This window comes from Caenorhabditis remanei, chromosome V (genome assembly GCF_010183535.1).
Source record: "Caenorhabditis remanei strain PX506 chromosome V, whole genome shotgun sequence".
In the NCBI taxonomy this organism is placed as follows: domain Eukaryota; kingdom Metazoa; phylum Nematoda; class Chromadorea; order Rhabditida; family Rhabditidae; genus Caenorhabditis; species Caenorhabditis remanei.
The window spans coordinates 11,623,979-11,644,741 of record NC_071332.1 but is presented as its reverse complement, the minus strand read 5'-3'; the positions used below and the strand labels follow the sequence as shown (position 1 = coordinate 11,644,741).

General features: G+C 37.7%; 9 protein-coding genes across 9 annotated transcripts; 3 read left to right on the top strand and 6 right to left on the bottom strand.

Moving 5' to 3' along the window:
* Window positions 1-145: 145 nt before the first annotated feature.
* Window positions 146-2,353, bottom strand: GCK72_019124 (uncharacterized protein; the record flags this gene model as incomplete). The annotated part of the gene is made up of 6 exons (XM_053732888.1): window positions 146-330; window positions 381-671; window positions 724-1,023; window positions 1,072-1,677; window positions 1,726-2,017; window positions 2,114-2,353. The coding sequence occupies 6 exons, from the start codon at window positions 2,351-2,353 to the stop codon at window positions 146-148; spliced, it is 1,914 nt and encodes a 637-aa protein (XP_053581801.1).
* A 391-nt stretch (window positions 2,354-2,744) lies between these two features.
* GCK72_019123 (uncharacterized protein) lies at window positions 2,745-3,745 on the bottom strand (the record flags this gene model as incomplete). The annotated part of the gene is made up of 4 exons (XM_003115298.2): window positions 2,745-2,959; window positions 3,060-3,304; window positions 3,352-3,487; window positions 3,568-3,745. The coding sequence occupies 4 exons, from the start codon at window positions 3,743-3,745 to the stop codon at window positions 2,745-2,747; spliced, it is 774 nt and encodes a 257-aa protein (XP_003115346.2).
* A 559-nt stretch (window positions 3,746-4,304) lies between these two features.
* On the bottom strand, window positions 4,305-8,948 carry GCK72_019121 (uncharacterized protein; the record flags this gene model as incomplete). The annotated part of the gene is made up of 7 exons (XM_053732886.1): window positions 4,305-4,578; window positions 5,846-6,030; window positions 6,445-6,918; window positions 6,967-7,414; window positions 7,463-7,877; window positions 8,155-8,647; window positions 8,808-8,948. 7 exons carry the CDS (start codon window positions 8,946-8,948, stop codon window positions 4,305-4,307), a joined length of 2,430 nt encoding a protein of 809 aa, XP_053581799.1.
* On the top strand, window positions 4,829-5,545 carry GCK72_019122 (uncharacterized protein; the record flags this gene model as incomplete). The annotated part of the gene is made up of 4 exons (XM_053732887.1): window positions 4,829-4,861; window positions 4,908-5,039; window positions 5,085-5,321; window positions 5,366-5,545. The coding sequence occupies 4 exons, from the start codon at window positions 4,829-4,831 to the stop codon at window positions 5,543-5,545; spliced, it is 582 nt and encodes a 193-aa protein (XP_053581800.1).
* Window positions 8,949-9,618: 670 nt separating the features above from the next.
* GCK72_019120 (uncharacterized protein) lies at window positions 9,619-10,424 on the top strand (the record flags this gene model as incomplete). The annotated part of the gene is made up of 2 exons (XM_053732885.1): window positions 9,619-10,035; window positions 10,116-10,424. 2 exons carry the CDS (start codon window positions 9,619-9,621, stop codon window positions 10,422-10,424), a joined length of 726 nt encoding a protein of 241 aa, XP_053581798.1.
* A 190-nt stretch (window positions 10,425-10,614) lies between these two features.
* On the bottom strand, window positions 10,615-12,822 carry GCK72_019119 (uncharacterized protein; the record flags this gene model as incomplete). The annotated part of the gene is made up of 6 exons (XM_003115590.2): window positions 10,615-10,799; window positions 10,850-11,140; window positions 11,193-11,492; window positions 11,541-12,146; window positions 12,195-12,486; window positions 12,583-12,822. The coding sequence occupies 6 exons, from the start codon at window positions 12,820-12,822 to the stop codon at window positions 10,615-10,617; spliced, it is 1,914 nt and encodes a 637-aa protein (XP_003115638.2).
* Window positions 12,823-13,213: 391 nt separating this feature from the next.
* On the bottom strand, window positions 13,214-14,214 carry GCK72_019118 (uncharacterized protein; the record flags this gene model as incomplete). Its single annotated transcript, XM_053732884.1, has 4 exons — window positions 13,214-13,428; window positions 13,529-13,773; window positions 13,821-13,956; window positions 14,037-14,214. The coding sequence occupies 4 exons, from the start codon at window positions 14,212-14,214 to the stop codon at window positions 13,214-13,216; spliced, it is 774 nt and encodes a 257-aa protein (XP_053581797.1).
* Window positions 14,215-14,773: 559 nt separating this feature from the next.
* GCK72_019116 (uncharacterized protein) lies at window positions 14,774-19,417 on the bottom strand (the record flags this gene model as incomplete). The annotated part of the gene is made up of 7 exons (XM_003115443.2): window positions 14,774-15,047; window positions 16,315-16,499; window positions 16,914-17,387; window positions 17,436-17,883; window positions 17,932-18,346; window positions 18,624-19,116; window positions 19,277-19,417. 7 exons carry the CDS (start codon window positions 19,415-19,417, stop codon window positions 14,774-14,776), a joined length of 2,430 nt encoding a protein of 809 aa, XP_003115491.2.
* On the top strand, window positions 15,298-16,014 carry GCK72_019117 (uncharacterized protein; the record flags this gene model as incomplete). Its single annotated transcript, XM_003115346.2, has 4 exons — window positions 15,298-15,330; window positions 15,377-15,508; window positions 15,554-15,790; window positions 15,835-16,014. 4 exons carry the CDS (start codon window positions 15,298-15,300, stop codon window positions 16,012-16,014), a joined length of 582 nt encoding a protein of 193 aa, XP_003115394.1.
* Window positions 19,418-20,763: the final 1,346 nt, after the last annotated feature.

The window sequence follows — 20,763 nt, the reverse complement described above, 5'->3', positions numbered from 1 at the left end:
AATTTCCTACTATGTTCATTGCGTTCCTTATTTTCCTTTTCCTACTACATGTGTAATTTTCGTATTTTTCAAAGTTTTCTGAATACATATATTTATTAGAAACTCTTTCTGTAGAAAACAATCATGCAATGAGATAATAGAAACATTATTGGAAAATCAAAAAATCAACTGGAACTGTTTGCATATTTCCGTATTCATTATAGCGAACAACCGCTTGTCTATCTGGGAGTAGTTGGGTGATCGTCGCTGGATACAAGTTTCCATCCGTCCACGTGGAGAGACATTGTGAGCCAACTTGCCATTGTCCAAGATTTTCTTGAGGTTGGTATCCTGAAAGAAACCAGATTAGATGACTGTTAATCTATCTTGTTCTCAATTACCTCCTTTCGGGTTTCCACGTGGTGCACCTTGAAACTGTTGATTTCCACGTGGATTTTGATGTGCTCCTTCTCTTTGGAAGTTTTGATGTTGCCCTTGTCCGAAGTTTACACGTGGATTCTGTGGAGGACCCCGTTGGAAATTCTGTGAACCTTGCGGAGGCCCTTGATGGAAATGTTGAGGATTCTGACGGAAGCTTTGTTGACGTGGATTTTCAGCTGTCTGATTGGAGTTGTAATTATTGTTTGTTGAATTTCCTTGAGAGTAGTTTGGACGATTATTCGATGAACGATCTGATAATTAATTATTCGATTTTCTAAATACTCAAAATAGATCGATACTAACTCTGTTGGTGGTGTTGCTGACTGCCACCACGTGGATTTGATTGACTCTGAGCGGCTGGTGGGCCTGTGTTCGGGCGATCAGAATACTTCTGATGTCCGTTTCCTCCTTGTGGTTTTCCAGAATTCTCGTATGATTTTCCAGAATTTTTGTCTCCGAAAGGTTTCGTTCCCAGATTTCCACGTGGTGCTCCTTGGTTTGATTGATTATAATTTTTCGAAGATTGAGGATTTCGATCGTTGTTAGATTGATATTTCGAACCAGCTGGCCCTCCTCTGACGTCGTTTCTTGGAGGTCTTTGTTCTGAAACATAAAGTATCAAAATCCATACATTCAATAATATTTTCTCACCTCGATCCACATATTTACCACCTGAACCACTTGCTCCTCCGTTATTAGATTGCCGACTATCATTTCCAAACTTCTTGTTGAAATTTCCTCCTTTATTATTATCAAACTTCTTTTCGAAAGTTTTGGATCCTCCTCTTCCCTCATTATTCGATGACGATACATTCAACTTCGAAGTTTTCTCAATGACTGCTTGAAGCTCCGCCCCTTTCTCTCCACCACCTCCAATGAAATCGAATAGAGTAGCAGGACCACTTGGTTTATGATTTGCATATTCTCCAACATCGACATCTGGACCGTCTTCTGAATTCTTCCGACCACGCCCTTTTCTCGGAGGTCTCGCCCCCACTGGTTTCGCAGTTGGAGCTTGTCTCTCTTTCGGAGGAGGCGGAGCTTTGACGGGAGGTGGAGCTAAATTGGGTTTAGCAAATGTTTTTGCAGTTTCTGTATCCAATTCCTTGAGTATTTCTGCACGATTCTTCGAAAAATCGTCAGCTTCGTCGCCTTCTTTTTGATTTTTTGGCATAACGCTATTCGCTTTGAATCCTTTTTCGAGTTGACCTTTCTGACCACGTTTTCCGAATGAAACCCATTTCGGAGCGCCAGTTCCTAAATTAGAGATTATTCTAGATCTCGGTAGAGTTGTGTTGAATTTACCTTTTCCAACACTCGACTTGAATCCATCTGCTCTCACTGAACTCTTCTCTACATTCCATTTTTCAATCATTTCCTCCACTCGTCCGCCCAATATTTTTACATTTTTCTTGTCCAAAATTAGAAAATTTCCCTCAATCGGAACGGTTCCATTTATTTGAATTTTAGTTCCAGGTGGTGTATCTGAATTGATTCCAGGAATTGTTTGAAGTACCACAGCAGAAATTGAAGTGTGTCCATCAGTGAAGAAGAGTCGAATGATGGAGTGGGCGGGGTCTGTTTGATTGAGTTCTTCCTGGAAAATGAAAAAGTAAATAAACATCCAAATATGGAAGTAATGATCTGAATTTTGTTAGAAGGGAAACTTCTTCAAAAAGAACAACTTTCGTACTTTGATCCTTGGCACCGAAACGTTTCGATAGCGAAGCAATTGAAGAACACACGGACCATCGAACACTGATTCTTCCTTTTTTTGTAAATTGATGATACTGGCTTCACCGAAATGACGGAGATCCTCGTTCAGAATTGTTTTCACTATCTCTTGACTTGTCTTTGGGAGAATTCCTTCTTCAAAAAACTCGGAAGTTTGAGATTCGTTGATGAACCATCCCTCTTTTCGGAGTTGATCCATCTGGAAATTACACAAATGAACAGATAAAAAGTTAATCTGATTTGCATTTAAATTCTTTTCCAAATGAGAATTCCCAAGAAAATCAATAAGAAATAATTGGATGTAAACCCAGTGTTTGAATGTTTCTGTAGAAATATCTTAGAACCTCACAATTCATTGCAAATATATTAGTGAATGGAAAATAAGTACATGGAATTATAAGAGCAAACAGGGTCAAAATAAGAAGAACCAGAATGTATGTGTTGGTCAACGGTTTGCATGAAAAATAGAGAGAACATCGGGAAAAGTGTTGAGTGAATAGAATAATCAAAATAAAAATAGAGAATCTATGGCCGGTTAAAAAAATACAAAATAAATTAAATATATTCAAATATACAAGAATATCAAACAGTTAATCGCTAATATTAAACTTCTGGAAAGATGGGAAATCCATATTATCGCAAATGAATGATCGAGGACACGGAATCTGCTGCAGAACTAAAGTTTGGCCAGCGACTAGTGGTTCAAGTTGAACTGGAACATAATAATGACAGGATGGAGTTACGGGGAAGAAGAAATCACAAAAGTATGTGTGTGGTTCCAATGCTACCACTTCGTGGATATTACCTGAAAAACAAGTACAATTAGATGACCAGTTCGGCGTTTTTTTTTTTGAAATTTCAAACTACAGAATTGAGACTTTTTTGAGTTTTAGTCTCTACCTTACCATTTTTTGGTCCCAAAACAGCAGAATGTATTTCACCAGATCGGCTTGAGAGTACAGTTTCTCCTTCATATCGTACTCTTATTTGATCAATTTCTTGTCTAGATGTGCTCACTTCCTTCTCTTCACTTCCTGCTGATTTCTCATCCAGAATTGTAAATGATCGAATTTTGACTGATCCTTGAAATACTTTCATAACTGCATTCTGATCCGGGTGGTCGTGGAGAGGGATTTTCAGGCCGGGTCTTCTGAAAAAATATTACTTCAGGAGAGGAGTTGAAAATTAGATACATACGATAATCCAAATGTGTTAACATGACAATATTCATCTTTGTAAACATCTGCGTATTGAATTCCACCAGACGAGTCTTTTATCGTTGACTCGAACATTGTATTGACTGCACGGCTGAATCGATTGGGAAGGAATTGCTCTGAAATTATGTTTTATTCACTTGACATGACGTTTCGACCATCAACAATCACTTTCATCGTGGTTAGGTTCAGTACTTACGCAAAACATTCGAATCGAAATTTGCCACAACCGAATGAATAATACTGACAGATTCGGGTGATCCATCGAACCGCTTCGAAAGCATTGCTATCCTTCGAATCATCATTTGTAGAACTCGAGTTGGGTTCTCCATTCTTTCAGTGACTTGGGATTCTGAAGCGTAGTTCCATGCATACATGTTTTTTACTTTGCAGTTACAGAAACCAGTAGGTAGAAATTTTTTTTGGGGAATCCTAGCTCGAAATTGTTTTCCAAAAAAATTATATTGAATACTTGATGAATACATTCTTCTCAGTTTTAGATAGATGATTTGGTAGAAACCGTAACAAAATTAGTTTGAAAAGATATGAACATGATAACTTAGTTTTATTTTAATAAACATCAAAATGAATCACAGAATGCTGAAAATGACTGGTTGGTATATCAGAAAATGCGTAAAAATGACCCGGACGGAGTTGAAATATTATGCTGCTATCACATTGAGGAGAAACACGGGAAGTTTGGAAAAGGGAAAGGCACAAAGGTGAAATAACAATGAAAATAATCTAGAAAATTAGAAAAGGAGGGGAGAAGTGAATAAATGGGATGCAAACTCGTTGGATAACTGGCCAAAACAATAGCATAATTACGGGGAAATCGGAAAAATGCTAGAATATTTGAATTAACAAACTAAAAAATTACAAAAATCAAGCTCAAGAAAGCTACACGAATTTGAAGTAAAAACTAAAACAATTTTTCTATTTCAGAGTTCTAGCCTCCGAATCGTATCCAACAATGATATCAGATTTTGGATCCGGATAACTTGTGCTCCAAATTTTCTCTTTACATGCTGCCTCAGATGTACAAAAGTCGACGATTTCAAAAAAGTCCTGAAGATAAGATTCGTGACAATCGACATTTTGTTCGGTGTAAACGGGAAAACGAAGGGTAGCAAGAGGGAGGGAATCGGGTGAAGACGATGGGGAAATGACGTCGACGAAGAAGTTGTCACAGGTGGAGATGTTGGAAAGTCTGAAAATAGGAATAAAACAAGATTATACGAGAGGACTGAAACGTTTTCAGAAAACTTGTAACCGTAAAAGTCAAAACATTTATTTCCAGATTCCCGTGTCACTCTATTTCTACACGGGCGACACAAAGCTTATCTACTAGAAAACAATTTAATTTAAATATTGGTTATCACGTTCTCACATTTCACAAATAATTTTGTTCATTTCATCTCCTCAATTGAAGTAATTAACGTCTCAGAATAGGACGCCGAATGTCTTTCGGAGATCATCTAATTCTCGTTCAGGTATGAGAAAGAATTTGAGAAAGTTTTCACAAACAAACTTCCGCAGAATATATTTCTGATTGTGTTCGTCTTCTGCCCAACATGGATCCTATGTAAAGGAAAAAAGAAGGCGACTGGAGCAAATACTCCTTCTAAAAGGGGGTCATCGACTGAGTCTCTCGTAGTCAAATCTGCGATTGTAAGTGAAAATACTATAGCTGTGTTAGCAGTTTCAATGTTTTAGAAGCCTCCAGTCACTGATCCTTCTCCAAGTATGTTGGGTGGAGTGAAAGAAGAGCCGAAAAATGAGGAAACGAAGCCAGCGGAAGGAAAAACGAGCGGAGAGAATAAGGATGCAGGTGCTGGAGACAAAGAAGCAAATGATGGATCAAAGGATGGTCAGAAAGAGGGAGCAGGATCCGCTGATGACAAGACAAAGGAGAACAAAGACCGTTCTCTGAAACCGTTCCCTAAGTTTGAGGTCAGTTTAAGAAGAAGCCAGTGGCTTTCAAGCTCAGTTTTCAGATGCCAACGGAGAGCAAGAAAAAGAAGAAACAGAATGACAACGAGAAGGATAAAAAAGAGAAAATGAAGACAGGATTCTATCAAGAAAAATCTGATGAAGATGACACACTCGAAAAGGTTGAAAGTCTTCAAGTCGAACAATCCGACAAAACCAAAAGATCGCAGAAAAAGAAAAAGTGATCGAGATGAGAGAAAAGAAGAGAGAAATGAGTGAATCAAACTAGAAATGGGAGTTTCTTCGATTGATAAATATTTTTATTTGTGAGGGTTGTGACGTTATATTGGAACTTTTTCAATTTCAATAACCTGGAACATATTCTCCTGGCTATGACATATCGGAGACACATATCATTACGACTTTTCATGAACAATTCGTTGTAAACATTACGAAAAACGCCGCTATCTTGACAGTTTTTATCACTGAACAACTTATGTCCGTGTATATGTCTTAGAACGATAATATATTTTGTTTGAACCTACTTTTTGCCAACATTCCAACTATCGAACTGTCCTCCGAAGACCGAGTCATATGGTTTCACAACTGTCTTTTCAATCAACTCATCTCCTTTTCTGTACTTGAATTCAACTTCTGGACTCGTTTTATCTCCATTCTTTTTCACTCTTTCAGTTGATTTCCATTCTAGCCGAGCGTGGAGTGTATCTTTCTGCAAATTAGAAACGTTTCACGGTAATCAAGCATTGTCGAATCTCTCTTTTGAGAGATTCTTTTTCCAAAAATTCGGTTTGCACCCGGTTAGAGATTACACAAACAAACATTTGTACAATCGAGATTACAATCAATGTGATCTCCAACCTGACTGAAACGGATTGAACCGGCTTATTACGTAAGGTGTGCAGCCGACACTTCCCGGGTTCCGCGCGTCACTATGTTTTGAACGCGGCAGTGAGATTATTGATATTTAGCGTGCGCACATTTCAGTACATTTCAGGCGAAAACATAGATAAATTTGGAGGAGATTTAAAAATTACTATCACGTGATTTAGGAACTTATTTTTCCATCATCAAATCGAGTTTTTCTGTACATAAATGTTTGTAAAAGATTTTGAATATCACTCACATCTGTAACAAATCCCATATACTCTCTGCAAATTTCTTCTTTCCATTCGAATTTTGTTCCGTATGTCATTTCTTTCAACTGGTAACCATTGACCTCCAAACTACTTTCAGTTAAGAATTTGACATGAGTTTTTCGGTGAATCAAAAACTCAACACTGTCCGAGCTCGTTTTTACTTTCATAACAATTTCAATTTGAGCGTTATGGTGAGCACGAAGAGCGTCTAATTGCACTATTTTCTTTAGTTCATCGTCGGATTTAATTGATTTCAATGCGAAGTTTGCCAGACTTCTGAAATGAATCTTTTCCTCATCAATTCCATTTTTGAAGATATTGGCAAATGCAAAATGATAGGTTGGATGATCCAATTGAAGTTTCTCAGGTGACATTGATTGTAATTCGGCAGATTCAATCGATTCAATGTCAATCATACTATCAAATTTACGAGCAAAATAAGTTGGTTTTGAGATAGCTTTCTGGAATATTTGAAGAGAAATTATTGATGTTTTATATTGCGACCCGACCTGTAACTCAAACTTATTCTTTGTTTCTTCTCGAAAAACCAACGGTGAACAACCACACCAATCGACAATTTGCTTTAATGAGGCGCATCGGCATCCTTGCTTTCGATACCAATTCGTTAATCTAAGATTGCTCATCAACAAATCATCACAAAATCTCGAATTGAATGATAGAGTATGATAGAAACTCTCTAGTGGAAGGAGAATACTTTCAAAAATTTTTCTCAACTTTTTTGGCAGCTCGTCATCAGAAATCGAGTATTCTGCGAGATCTCGATGTATTCCAACCCAATCTGATCCACCATCAATTCTCAAATTTTGAGGAAATTCACGCTTTCCGATACGGAACATTCTCTGATCACATTCGGAGAACACCCATTCAAATCCTTGCTTTTGAATGAATTTTCCCGTATTGTAGCCGTGAGAAGCCAAGAATGATTTACCTTTGTGTCTGAAATAGAGAGAATCAAAAATATGTCCAACTAATAGCTGTACTCACACTGTAATCAATTTCTCAAAATCTTGAATTGGCAATATTGGAAAATCACTTTCAGAGAAATTGAAAATATAATCCCAGTCCTTGAACTGTTCCATTTCCAAAGAATCTCGAATAACTTGTTGAAACATTTGAAGAAGGGAGGCTCCACCCCAAATTGTACTGAATCGGCGATCAGTGACATGAATATTCGGAATCTTTTCAGCGACTTTCTTCATCTCTGAATACATATAATTCTGTCGCTTATCCACGTGGATGTAATAATAATGGTGTGGAAGATATATTGATTTCAGAAATCTTTTCACTTGACGCTCATTTCGACCATTCAATTGGAGAAGAAACAGGATTTTGATTGAGTCTTTCAGCGGTTCACCTTCTCCTGGAGCCAGGTATTGAGGCTTCATCATGTGGACCTTTGCTAAAAAATGAATCATAGAGTGAGGGCGGTAGATTAAGCCTGTTTGATGAACTACGTGTTTTTTCCATTTTTATGAACAAAACCATGAAAAAGTACACATAGTTTCTCCTACATCAGGGGGCAGTTTCCTACGGATTATCATATCGAAACGCGGACTGTACTCTCCGTTTTTAAGGCCAAAACAGATTAATAAACTGTTTTTGTGGCGATTGTGTATGTCGCAAGAAGCTATATATTCCGCGAATCCGAGACTTCGTGAAAGCTTTGATTTCCTTACATTTCAAGCCAGTTCTGAAAATTTCGACGGCGTTGAATCCTCCACAAAAATCTTGTTCTGAGCCAGGACATTTATAAGTTTGACAGTCTTTGTCATCAATTTCGGTAGCATTCGTCACATCATTCCCACAAAAACATTCTTGCCCAAATTCCAATCCATAATACAAAAATCCTGCTTTGTAGCAGTTCTTTCGACAAGTGGATTTTCCATTTGATTTCGGGAATTTGTATTCGAATTCTTTCAAAACTCGAGAATCTTTTTTATCCGAATAACATCCAATCCTCTGATCAATCAAGTGATTTTCGTGATTAGAACATTCACTCTCAGGAAATGTTTCAGTGAATGTTCCGTTTTTCAGAAGACAAGCTTCCAGTTGGAGTTTTGATTTGCAAGATGACGATGTGGCTCTAGAAATCGCACTTTTCGCCAGATCATCGGTGATTTCACATGTTGGAATAGAAGTTTCGATAGAATTTGAGTTATGATTTGCCACCTGAAAGTTTAAAATCAAAATGTAAATCGCAACGCTCGGTTTTTAAATTTGAGACAAGATTAACCGAGCAGGAGACAATGTTTTAATTTATAGAATTATCGGATAACATTTAATGGTACTGCTTTCTGCCTTTTTAAAACAGTGATGATTGATAACCTACGTTTACATCTCTATCTCCTGAATGTGATGCGTTTTGAACCGTATTTTGAGCCGAATACAATAAATACACGTTTAGGAAGAAGAATAAAGATATCACAAATGCTGCATGTCGATATGTTGCGTTCACTCCGAAAATCACCATTTGTAAGAGGAGCAAGTCCTGAAAATAATTTGAAGTTATTGGATTGGCAAGGATTTCGAAGCTAGTTTGTTTATACAATACGAAACAGATGTGAGAGGGCAGAAAATTGTACGACTCGTAGTAAAAAGTGTTTAAAGAAAAATTTGCACTTCCGAGACAATCAAAACGATTGAAAAAAGTGAGATTTGGATTTTCGCGGGGATAATTAAAATCGAGAACTTTTTGCACGAGATCGTCCGGGAGGAGTACACGGTTTCTGGTATGTGAGCGCGCTCCAGTACACAATAGAAAATAGAGGGAGTTTGAAAACGTTTTTTTTGTGTTTGAATAAGCTTATTAATAAGCATCCGTACGTACGTATCCGTGGCCGTGGAAGATCTAATTTAAATGTATGTATTGTAAGTATATGTAATCTTAAAATGATCCTCTGTGCTTGCAGCCAACTCGAGCTATTAAACTTCTCAAGGTTTGGATAAGATAATAGTGCACTATATACTCAGAAAAAGCAGTAAGGAGGAAAACTGGCTGTCATAAGATTTTCTGAAAGTCGATGCTCGATTGTCATGTGGTTATGTCTTATGCCAAAAGAGAAGCTGAAAACAAGTGCTGCTGCATAAATTATAGATACTTGTTTCAAGTGGGAGCATTGTTTTACGGAATCTTCCACTTCATGGGTTGCTCCACCTTCTCTGAATATACTGTAGTTGCTGATATCTCACTCTGTAAAGTGAATCCAGAGGCTCCATTGGAGAAAGTCTCTCTTCTTGGATGTGGAATTTCGACAGGATACGGAGCAGTTTTGAATACTTGTAAGGTCGAAGAGGGAAGTACTGTAGCTGTTTGGGGTCTTGGAGCTGTTGGATTGGCTGTGATTATGGGCGCAAAGGCTGCTGGTGCCAAAAGAATCATTGGAATCGATTTGATTGAATCGAAGTTTGAATCGGCAAAATTCTTCGGAGCCACTGAGTGTATCAATCCAAAAAATGTTCAGTTGGCCGAAGGAAAGAGCTTCCAAGCATGGCTTGTTGATAACTTCGATGGAGGATTCGACTACACTTTTGAGTGTATTGGAAATGTTCATACTATGGTGAGTTCTTAGATGCATCTTCAATACGCATAACACGTTCAAATCTTCTCTAATAAATGATAAATTCTCTATTTTTTCAGCGTCAAGCTCTTGAAGCTGCCCACAAAGGATGGGGAGTCTCGTGCATCATTGGAGTCGCAGGTGCCGGACAAGAAATTTCCACTCGTCCATTCCAGCTTGTCACTGGCCGCACATGGAAGGGAACTGCTTTCGGTGGCTGGAAATCAGTCGACAGTGTTCCAAAGCTTGTCGAAGATTACTTGAACAAGAAGCTTCTTATCGATGAATTTATCACTCATCGGTATCATATTGATGAGATCAACACTGCATTCGACGTCCTTCACAAAGGAGAAAGCTTGAGATCCGTATTGGCTTTTGAGAAGAAATAAGTTTTTATAGCTCAATTCTCTTCTGACTTTTCCTTCCCGATTCCAAATTTCCTACTATGTTCATTGCGTTCCTTATTTTCCTTTTCCTACTACATGTGTAATTTTCGTATTTTTCAAAGTTTTCTGAATACATATATTTATTAGAAACTCTTTCTGTAGAAAACAATCATGCAATGAGATAATAGAAACATTATTGGAAAATCAAAAAATCAACTGGAACTGTTTGCATATTTCCGTATTCATTATAGCGAACAACCGCTTGTCTATCTGGGAGTAGTTGGGTGATCGTCGCTGGATACAAGTTTCCATCCGTCCACGTGGAGAGACATTGTGAGCCAACTTGCCATTGTCCAAGATTTTCTTGAGGTTGGTATCCTGAAAGAAACCAGATTAGATGACTGTTAATCTATCTTGTTCTCAATTACCTCCTTTCGGGTTTCCACGTGGTGCACCTTGAAACTGTTGATTTCCACGTGGATTTTGATGTGCTCCTTCTCTTTGGAAGTTTTGATGTTGCCCTTGTCCGAAGTTTACACGTGGATTCTGTGGAGGACCCCGTTGGAAATTCTGTGAACCTTGCGGAGGCCCTTGATGGAAATGTTGAGGATTCTGACGGAAGCTTTGTTGACGTGGATTTTCAGCTGTCTGATTGGAGTTGTAATTATTGTTTGTTGAATTTCCTTGAGAGTAGTTTGGACGATTATTCGATGAACGATCTGATAATTAATTATTCGATTTTCTAAATACTCAAAATAGATCGATACTAACTCTGTTGGTGGTGTTGCTGACTGCCACCACGTGGATTTGATTGACTCTGAGCGGCTGGTGGGCCTGTGTTCGGGCGATCAGAATACTTCTGATGTCCGTTTCCTCCTTGTGGTTTTCCAGAATTCTCGTATGATTTTCCAGAATTTTTGTCTCCGAAAGGTTTCGTTCCCAGATTTCCACGTGGTGCTCCTTGGTTTGATTGATTATAATTTTTCGAAGATTGAGGATTTCGATCGTTGTTAGATTGATATTTCGAACCAGCTGGCCCTCCTCTGACGTCGTTTCTTGGAGGTCTTTGTTCTGAAACATAAAGTATCAAAATCCATACATTCAATAATATTTTCTCACCTCGATCCACATATTTACCACCTGAACCACTTGCTCCTCCGTTATTAGATTGCCGACTATCATTTCCAAACTTCTTGTTGAAATTTCCTCCTTTATTATTATCAAACTTCTTTTCGAAAGTTTTGGATCCTCCTCTTCCCTCATTATTCGATGACGATACATTCAACTTCGAAGTTTTCTCAATGACTGCTTGAAGCTCCGCCCCTTTCTCTCCACCACCTCCAATGAAATCGAATAGAGTAGCAGGACCACTTGGTTTATGATTTGCATATTCTCCAACATCGACATCTGGACCGTCTTCTGAATTCTTCCGACCACGCCCTTTTCTCGGAGGTCTCGCCCCCACTGGTTTCGCAGTTGGAGCTTGTCTCTCTTTCGGAGGAGGCGGAGCTTTGACGGGAGGTGGAGCTAAATTGGGTTTAGCAAATGTTTTTGCAGTTTCTGTATCCAATTCCTTGAGTATTTCTGCACGATTCTTCGAAAAATCGTCAGCTTCGTCGCCTTCTTTTTGATTTTTTGGCATAACGCTATTCGCTTTGAATCCTTTTTCGAGTTGACCTTTCTGACCACGTTTTCCGAATGAAACCCATTTCGGAGCGCCAGTTCCTAAATTAGAGATTATTCTAGATCTCGGTAGAGTTGTGTTGAATTTACCTTTTCCAACACTCGACTTGAATCCATCTGCTCTCACTGAACTCTTCTCTACATTCCATTTTTCAATCATTTCCTCCACTCGTCCGCCCAATATTTTTACATTTTTCTTGTCCAAAATTAGAAAATTTCCCTCAATCGGAACGGTTCCATTTATTTGAATTTTAGTTCCAGGTGGTGTATCTGAATTGATTCCAGGAATTGTTTGAAGTACCACAGCAGAAATTGAAGTGTGTCCATCAGTGAAGAAGAGTCGAATGATGGAGTGGGCGGGGTCTGTTTGATTGAGTTCTTCCTGGAAAATGAAAAAGTAAATAAACATCCAAATATGGAAGTAATGATCTGAATTTTGTTAGAAGGGAAACTTCTTCAAAAAGAACAACTTTCGTACTTTGATCCTTGGCACCGAAACGTTTCGATAGCGAAGCAATTGAAGAACACACGGACCATCGAACACTGATTCTTCCTTTTTTTGTAAATTGATGATACTGGCTTCACCGAAATGACGGAGATCCTCGTTCAGAATTGTTTTCACTATCTCTTGACTTGTCTTTGGGAGAATTCCTTCTTCAAAAAACTCGGAAGTTTGAGATTCGTTGATGAACCATCCCTCTTTTCGGAGTTGATCCATCTGGAAATTACACAAATGAACAGATAAAAAGTTAATCTGATTTGCATTTAAATTCTTTTCCAAATGAGAATTCCCAAGAAAATCAATAAGAAATAATTGGATGTAAACCCAGTGTTTGAATGTTTCTGTAGAAATATCTTAGAACCTCACAATTCATTGCAAATATATTAGTGAATGGAAAATAAGTACATGGAATTATAAGAGCAAACAGGGTCAAAATAAGAAGAACCAGAATGTATGTGTTGGTCAACGGTTTGCATGAAAAATAGAGAGAACATCGGGAAAAGTGTTGAGTGAATAGAATAATCAAAATAAAAATAGAGAATCTATGGCCGGTTAAAAAAATACAAAATAAATTAAATATATTCAAATATACAAGAATATCAAACAGTTAATCGCTAATATTAAACTTCTGGAAAGATGGGAAATCCATATTATCGCAAATGAATGATCGAGGACACGGAATCTGCTGCAGAACTAAAGTTTGGCCAGCGACTAGTGGTTCAAGTTGAACTGGAACATAATAATGACAGGATGGAGTTACGGGGAAGAAGAAATCACAAAAGTATGTGTGTGGTTCCAATGCTACCACTTCGTGGATATTACCTGAAAAACAAGTACAATTAGATGACCAGTTCGGCGTTTTTTTTTTTGAAATTTCAAACTACAGAATTGAGACTTTTTTGAGTTTTAGTCTCTACCTTACCATTTTTTGGTCCCAAAACAGCAGAATGTATTTCACCAGATCGGCTTGAGAGTACAGTTTCTCCTTCATATCGTACTCTTATTTGATCAATTTCTTGTCTAGATGTGCTCACTTCCTTCTCTTCACTTCCTGCTGATTTCTCATCCAGAATTGTAAATGATCGAATTTTGACTGATCCTTGAAATACTTTCATAACTGCATTCTGATCCGGGTGGTCGTGGAGAGGGATTTTCAGGCCGGGTCTTCTGAAAAAATATTACTTCAGGAGAGGAGTTGAAAATTAGATACATACGATAATCCAAATGTGTTAACATGACAATATTCATCTTTGTAAACATCTGCGTATTGAATTCCACCAGACGAGTCTTTTATCGTTGACTCGAACATTGTATTGACTGCACGGCTGAATCGATTGGGAAGGAATTGCTCTGAAATTATGTTTTATTCACTTGACATGACGTTTCGACCATCAACAATCACTTTCATCGTGGTTAGGTTCAGTACTTACGCAAAACATTCGAATCGAAATTTGCCACAACCGAATGAATAATACTGACAGATTCGGGTGATCCATCGAACCGCTTCGAAAGCATTGCTATCCTTCGAATCATCATTTGTAGAACTCGAGTTGGGTTCTCCATTCTTTCAGTGACTTGGGATTCTGAAGCGTAGTTCCATGCATACATGTTTTTTACTTTGCAGTTACAGAAACCAGTAGGTAGAAATTTTTTTTGGGGAATCCTAGCTCGAAATTGTTTTCCAAAAAAATTATATTGAATACTTGATGAATACATTCTTCTCAGTTTTAGATAGATGATTTGGTAGAAACCGTAACAAAATTAGTTTGAAAAGATATGAACATGATAACTTAGTTTTATTTTAATAAACATCAAAATGAATCACAGAATGCTGAAAATGACTGGTTGGTATATCAGAAAATGCGTAAAAATGACCCGGACGGAGTTGAAATATTATGCTGCTATCACATTGAGGAGAAACACGGGAAGTTTGGAAAAGGGAAAGGCACAAAGGTGAAATAACAATGAAAATAATCTAGAAAATTAGAAAAGGAGGGGAGAAGTGAATAAATGGGATGCAAACTCGTTGGATAACTGGCCAAAACAATAGCATAATTACGGGGAAATCGGAAAAATGCTAGAATATTTGAATTAACAAACTAAAAAATTACAAAAATCAAGCTCAAGAAAGCTACACGAATTTGAAGTAAAAACTAAAACAATTTTTCTATTTCAGAGTTCTAGCCTCCGAATCGTATCCAACAATGATATCAGATTTTGGATCCGGATAACTTGTGCTCCAAATTTTCTCTTTACATGCTGCCTCAGATGTACAAAAGTCGACGATTTCAAAAAAGTCCTGAAGATAAGATTCGTGACAATCGACATTTTGTTCGGTGTAAACGGGAAAACGAAGGGTAGCAAGAGGGAGGGAATCGGGTGAAGACGATGGGGAAATGACGTCGACGAAGAAGTTGTCACAGGTGGAGATGTTGGAAAGTCTGAAAATAGGAATAAAACAAGATTATACGAGAGGACTGAAACGTTTTCAGAAAACTTGTAACCGTAAAAGTCAAAACATTTATTTCCAGATTCCCGTGTCACTCTATTTCTACACGGGCGACACAAAGCTTATCTACTAGAAAACAATTTAATTTAAATATTGGTTATCACGTTCTCACATTTCACAAATAATTTTGTTCATTTCATCTCCTCAATTGAAGTAATTAACGTCTCAGAATAGGACGCCGAATGTCTTTCGGAGATCATCTAATTCTCGTTCAGGTATGAGAAAGAATTTGAGAAAGTTTTCACAAACAAACTTCCGCAGAATATATTTCTGATTGTGTTCGTCTTCTGCCCAACATGGATCCTATGTAAAGGAAAAAAGAAGGCGACTGGAGCAAATACTCCTTCTAAAAGGGGGTCATCGACTGAGTCTCTCGTAGTCAAATCTGCGATTGTAAGTGAAAATACTATAGCTGTGTTAGCAGTTTCAATGTTTTAGAAGCCTCCAGTCACTGATCCTTCTCCAAGTATGTTGGGTGGAGTGAAAGAAGAGCCGAAAAATGAGGAAACGAAGCCAGCGGAAGGAAAAACGAGCGGAGAGAATAAGGATGCAGGTGCTGGAGACAAAGAAGCAAATGATGGATCAAAGGATGGTCAGAAAGAGGGAGCAGGATCCGCTGATGACAAGACAAAGGAGAACAAAGACCGTTCTCTGAAACCGTTCCCTAAGTTTGAGGTCAGTTTAAGAAGAAGCCAGTGGCTTTCAAGCTCAGTTTTCAGATGCCAACGGAGAGCAAGAAAAAGAAGAAACAGAATGACAACGAGAAGGATAAAAAAGAGAAAATGAAGACAGGATTCTATCAAGAAAAATCTGATGAAGATGACACACTCGAAAAGGTTGAAAGTCTTCAAGTCGAACAATCCGACAAAACCAAAAGATCGCAGAAAAAGAAAAAGTGATCGAGATGAGAGAAAAGAAGAGAGAAATGAGTGAATCAAACTAGAAATGGGAGTTTCTTCGATTGATAAATATTTTTATTTGTGAGGGTTGTGACGTTATATTGGAACTTTTTCAATTTCAATAACCTGGAACATATTCTCCTGGCTATGACATATCGGAGACACATATCATTACGACTTTTCATGAACAATTCGTTGTAAACATTACGAAAAACGCCGCTATCTTGACAGTTTTTATCACTGAACAACTTATGTCCGTGTATATGTCTTAGAACGATAATATATTTTGTTTGAACCTACTTTTTGCCAACATTCCAACTATCGAACTGTCCTCCGAAGACCGAGTCATATGGTTTCACAACTGTCTTTTCAATCAACTCATCTCCTTTTCTGTACTTGAATTCAACTTCTGGACTCGTTTTATCTCCATTCTTTTTCACTCTTTCAGTTGATTTCCATTCTAGCCGAGCGTGGAGTGTATCTTTCTGCAAATTAGAAACGTTTCACGGTAATCAAGCATTGTCGAATCTCTCTTTTGAGAGATTCTTTTTCCAAAAATTCGGTTTGCACCCGGTTAGAGATTACACAAACAAACATTTGTACAATCGAGATTACAATCAATGTGATCTCCAACCTGACTGAAACGGATTGAACCGGCTTATTACGTAAGGTGTGCAGCCGACACTTCCCGGGTTCCGCGCGTCACTATGTTTTGAACGCGGCAGTGAGATTATTGATATTTAGCGTGCGCACATTTCAGTACATTTCAGGCGAAAACATAGATAAATTTGGAGGAGATTTAAAAATTACTATCACGTGATTTAGGAACTTATTTTTCCATCATCAAATCGAGTTTTTCTGTACATAAATGTTTGTAAAAGATTTTGAATATCACTCACATCTGTAACAAATCCCATATACTCTCTGCAAATTTCTTCTTTCCATTCGAATTTTGTTCCGTATGTCATTTCTTTCAACTGGTAACCATTGACCTCCAAACTACTTTCAGTTAAGAATTTGACATGAGTTTTTCGGTGAATCAAAAACTCAACACTGTCCGAGCTCGTTTTTACTTTCATAACAATTTCAATTTGAGCGTTATGGTGAGCACGAAGAGCGTCTAATTGCACTATTTTCTTTAGTTCATCGTCGGATTTAATTGATTTCAATGCGAAGTTTGCCAGACTTCTGAAATGAATCTTTTCCTCATCAATTCCATTTTTGAAGATATTGGCAAATGCAAAATGATAGGTTGGATGATCCAATTGAAGTTTCTCAGGTGACATTGATTGTAATTCGGCAGATTCAATCGATTCAATGTCAATCATACTATCAAATTTACGAGCAAAATAAGTTGGTTTTGAGATAGCTTTCTGGAATATTTGAAGAGAAATTATTGATGTTTTATATTGCGACCCGACCTGTAACTCAAACTTATTCTTTGTTTCTTCTCGAAAAACCAACGGTGAACAACCACACCAATCGACAATTTGCTTTAATGAGGCGCATCGGCATCCTTGCTTTCGATACCAATTCGTTAATCTAAGATTGCTCATCAACAAATCATCACAAAATCTCGAATTGAATGATAGAGTATGATAGAAACTCTCTAGTGGAAGGAGAATACTTTCAAAAATTTTTCTCAACTTTTTTGGCAGCTCGTCATCAGAAATCGAGTATTCTGCGAGATCTCGATGTATTCCAACCCAATCTGATCCACCATCAATTCTCAAATTTTGAGGAAATTCACGCTTTCCGATACGGAACATTCTCTGATCACATTCGGAGAACACCCATTCAAATCCTTGCTTTTGAATGAATTTTCCCGTATTGTAGCCGTGAGAAGCCAAGAATGATTTACCTTTGTGTCTGAAATAGAGAGAATCAAAAATATGTCCAACTAATAGCTGTACTCACACTGTAATCAATTTCTCAAAATCTTGAATTGGCAATATTGGAAAATCACTTTCAGAGAAATTGAAAATATAATCCCAGTCCTTGAACTGTTCCATTTCCAAAGAATCTCGAATAACTTGTTGAAACATTTGAAGAAGGGAGGCTCCACCCCAAATTGTACTGAATCGGCGATCAGTGACATGAATATTCGGAATCTTTTCAGCGACTTTCTTCATCTCTGAATACATATAATTCTGTCGCTTATCCACGTGGATGTAATAATAATGGTGTGGAAGATATATTGATTTCAGAAATCTTTTCACTTGACGCTCATTTCGACCATTCAATTGGAGAAGAAACAGGATTTTGATTGAGTCTTTCAGCGGTTCACCTTCTCCTGGAGCCAGGTATTGAGGCTTCATCATGTGGACCTTTGCTAAAAAATGAATCATAGAGTGAGGGCGGTAGATTAAGCCTGTTTGATGAACTACGTGTTTTTTCCATTTTTATGAACAAAACCATGAAAAAGTACACATAGTTTCTCCTACATCAGGGGGCAGTTTCCTACGGATTATCATATCGAAACGCGGACTGTACTCTCCGTTTTTAAGGCCAAAACAGATTAATAAACTGTTTTTGTGGCGATTGTGTATGTCGCAAGAAGCTATATATTCCGCGAATCCGAGACTTCGTGAAAGCTTTGATTTCCTTACATTTCAAGCCAGTTCTGAAAATTTCGACGGCGTTGAATCCTCCACAAAAATCTTGTTCTGAGCCAGGACATTTATAAGTTTGACAGTCTTTGTCATCAATTTCGGTAGCATTCGTCACATCATTCCCACAAAAACATTCTTGCCCAAATTCCAATCCATAATACAAAAATCCTGCTTTGTAGCAGTTCTTTCGACAAGTGGATTTTCCATTTGATTTCGGGAATTTGTATTCGAATTCTTTCAAAACTCGAGAATCTTTTTTATCCGAATAACATCCAATCCTCTGATCAATCAAGTGATTTTCGTGATTAGAACATTCACTCTCAGGAAATGTTTCAGTGAATGTTCCGTTTTTCAGAAGACAAGCTTCCAGTTGGAGTTTTGATTTGCAAGATGACGATGTGGCTCTAGAAATCGCACTTTTCGCCAGATCATCGGTGATTTCACATGTTGGAATAGAAGTTTCGATAGAATTTGAGTTATGATTTGCCACCTGAAAGTTTAAAATCAAAATGTAAATCGCAACGCTCGGTTTTTAAATTTGAGACAAGATTAACCGAGCAGGAGACAATGTTTTAATTTATAGAATTATCGGATAACATTTAATGGTACTGCTTTCTGCCTTTTTAAAACAGTGATGATTGATAACCTACGTTTACATCTCTATCTCCTGAATGTGATGCGTTTTGAACCGTATTTTGAGCCGAATACAATAAATACACGTTTAGGAAGAAGAATAAAGATATCACAAATGCTGCATGTCGATATGTTGCGTTCACTCCGAAAATCACCATTTGTAAGAGGAGCAAGTCCTGAAAATAATTTGAAGTTATTGGATTGGCAAGGATTTCGAAGCTAGTTTGTTTATACAATACGAAACAGATGTGAGAGGGCAGAAAATTGTACGACTCGTAGTAAAAAGTGTTTAAAGAAAAATTTGCACTTCCGAGACAATCAAAACGATTGAAAAAAGTGAGATTTGGATTTTCGCGGGGATAATTAAAATCGAGAACTTTTTGCACGAGATCGTCCGGGAGGAGTACACGGTTTCTGGTATGTGAGCGCGCTCCAGTACACAATAGAAAATAGAGGGAGTTTGAAAACGTTTTTTTTGTGTTTGAATAAGCTTATTAATAAGCATCCGTACGTACGTATCCGTGGCCGTGGAAGATCTAATTTAAATGTATGTATTGTAAGTATATGTAATCTTAAAATGATCCTCTGTGCTTGCAGCCAACTCGAGCTATTAAACTTCTCAAGGTTTGGATAAGATAATAGTGCACTATATACTCAGAAAAAGCAGTAAGGAGGAAAACTGGCTGTCATAAGATTTTCTGAAAGTCGATGCTCGATTGTCATGTGGTTATGTCTTATGCCAAAAGAGAAGCTGAAAACAAGTGCTGCTGCATAAATTATAGATACTTGTTTCAAGTGGGAGCATTGTTTTACGGAATAGAGAACATTTGGGAGCTGAAACTTCAGAATTGGACACTGGAAGATGGGAGATTATCTTGTTCCTGAAGGTTTCAGACATTCCTCTTATAAACTCATCTTATTAGGGCAGCTGAAAATAAAAAACATTCTAAATCAGAGTAATACTTCATTTCACAGAATTGTCAGTTATCCTAGGCCACCATGCATAGGCCATCACTCCCCAAACGTTCCAATTTATTTCAATTCTCACCCAGTTTGCCATTTCCACAAAAGATTACATCTTTTGGTCCCTTGCCTCATCTTTTGAATGGTCAACGCTTGATTTGCGTGCTCTTGTCCATCTTGTCCATCTAAATTGTATGCTATTTCTGCGTCTCTTCGTTCAACTGTACTCTCTAAAACATTCAAGTAGAAGCCGTCAGATAATAGGATTTCGTGCAACGACGACGACAACGGAAAGAAGAAGAAGAAGGACCACCCAACGAGTTTCATCAGTTTTCTCTTTTCTCCTCCGAATAATACATACTTTTGCATCGTTGGAGAAAGGAAGAGGAATTGTTAAATTTATTGTTGTTTTCATCTCTGCGTCTCTTTTTTTATGAAGACGTTACTTCTGAATTCCATCATCTGAATAAGCACGTCATCTACTTTTTGAAGTCATGTCTCCGAATAAATTAGTTGTTGTATAAAGTTTTCGGACAATGTA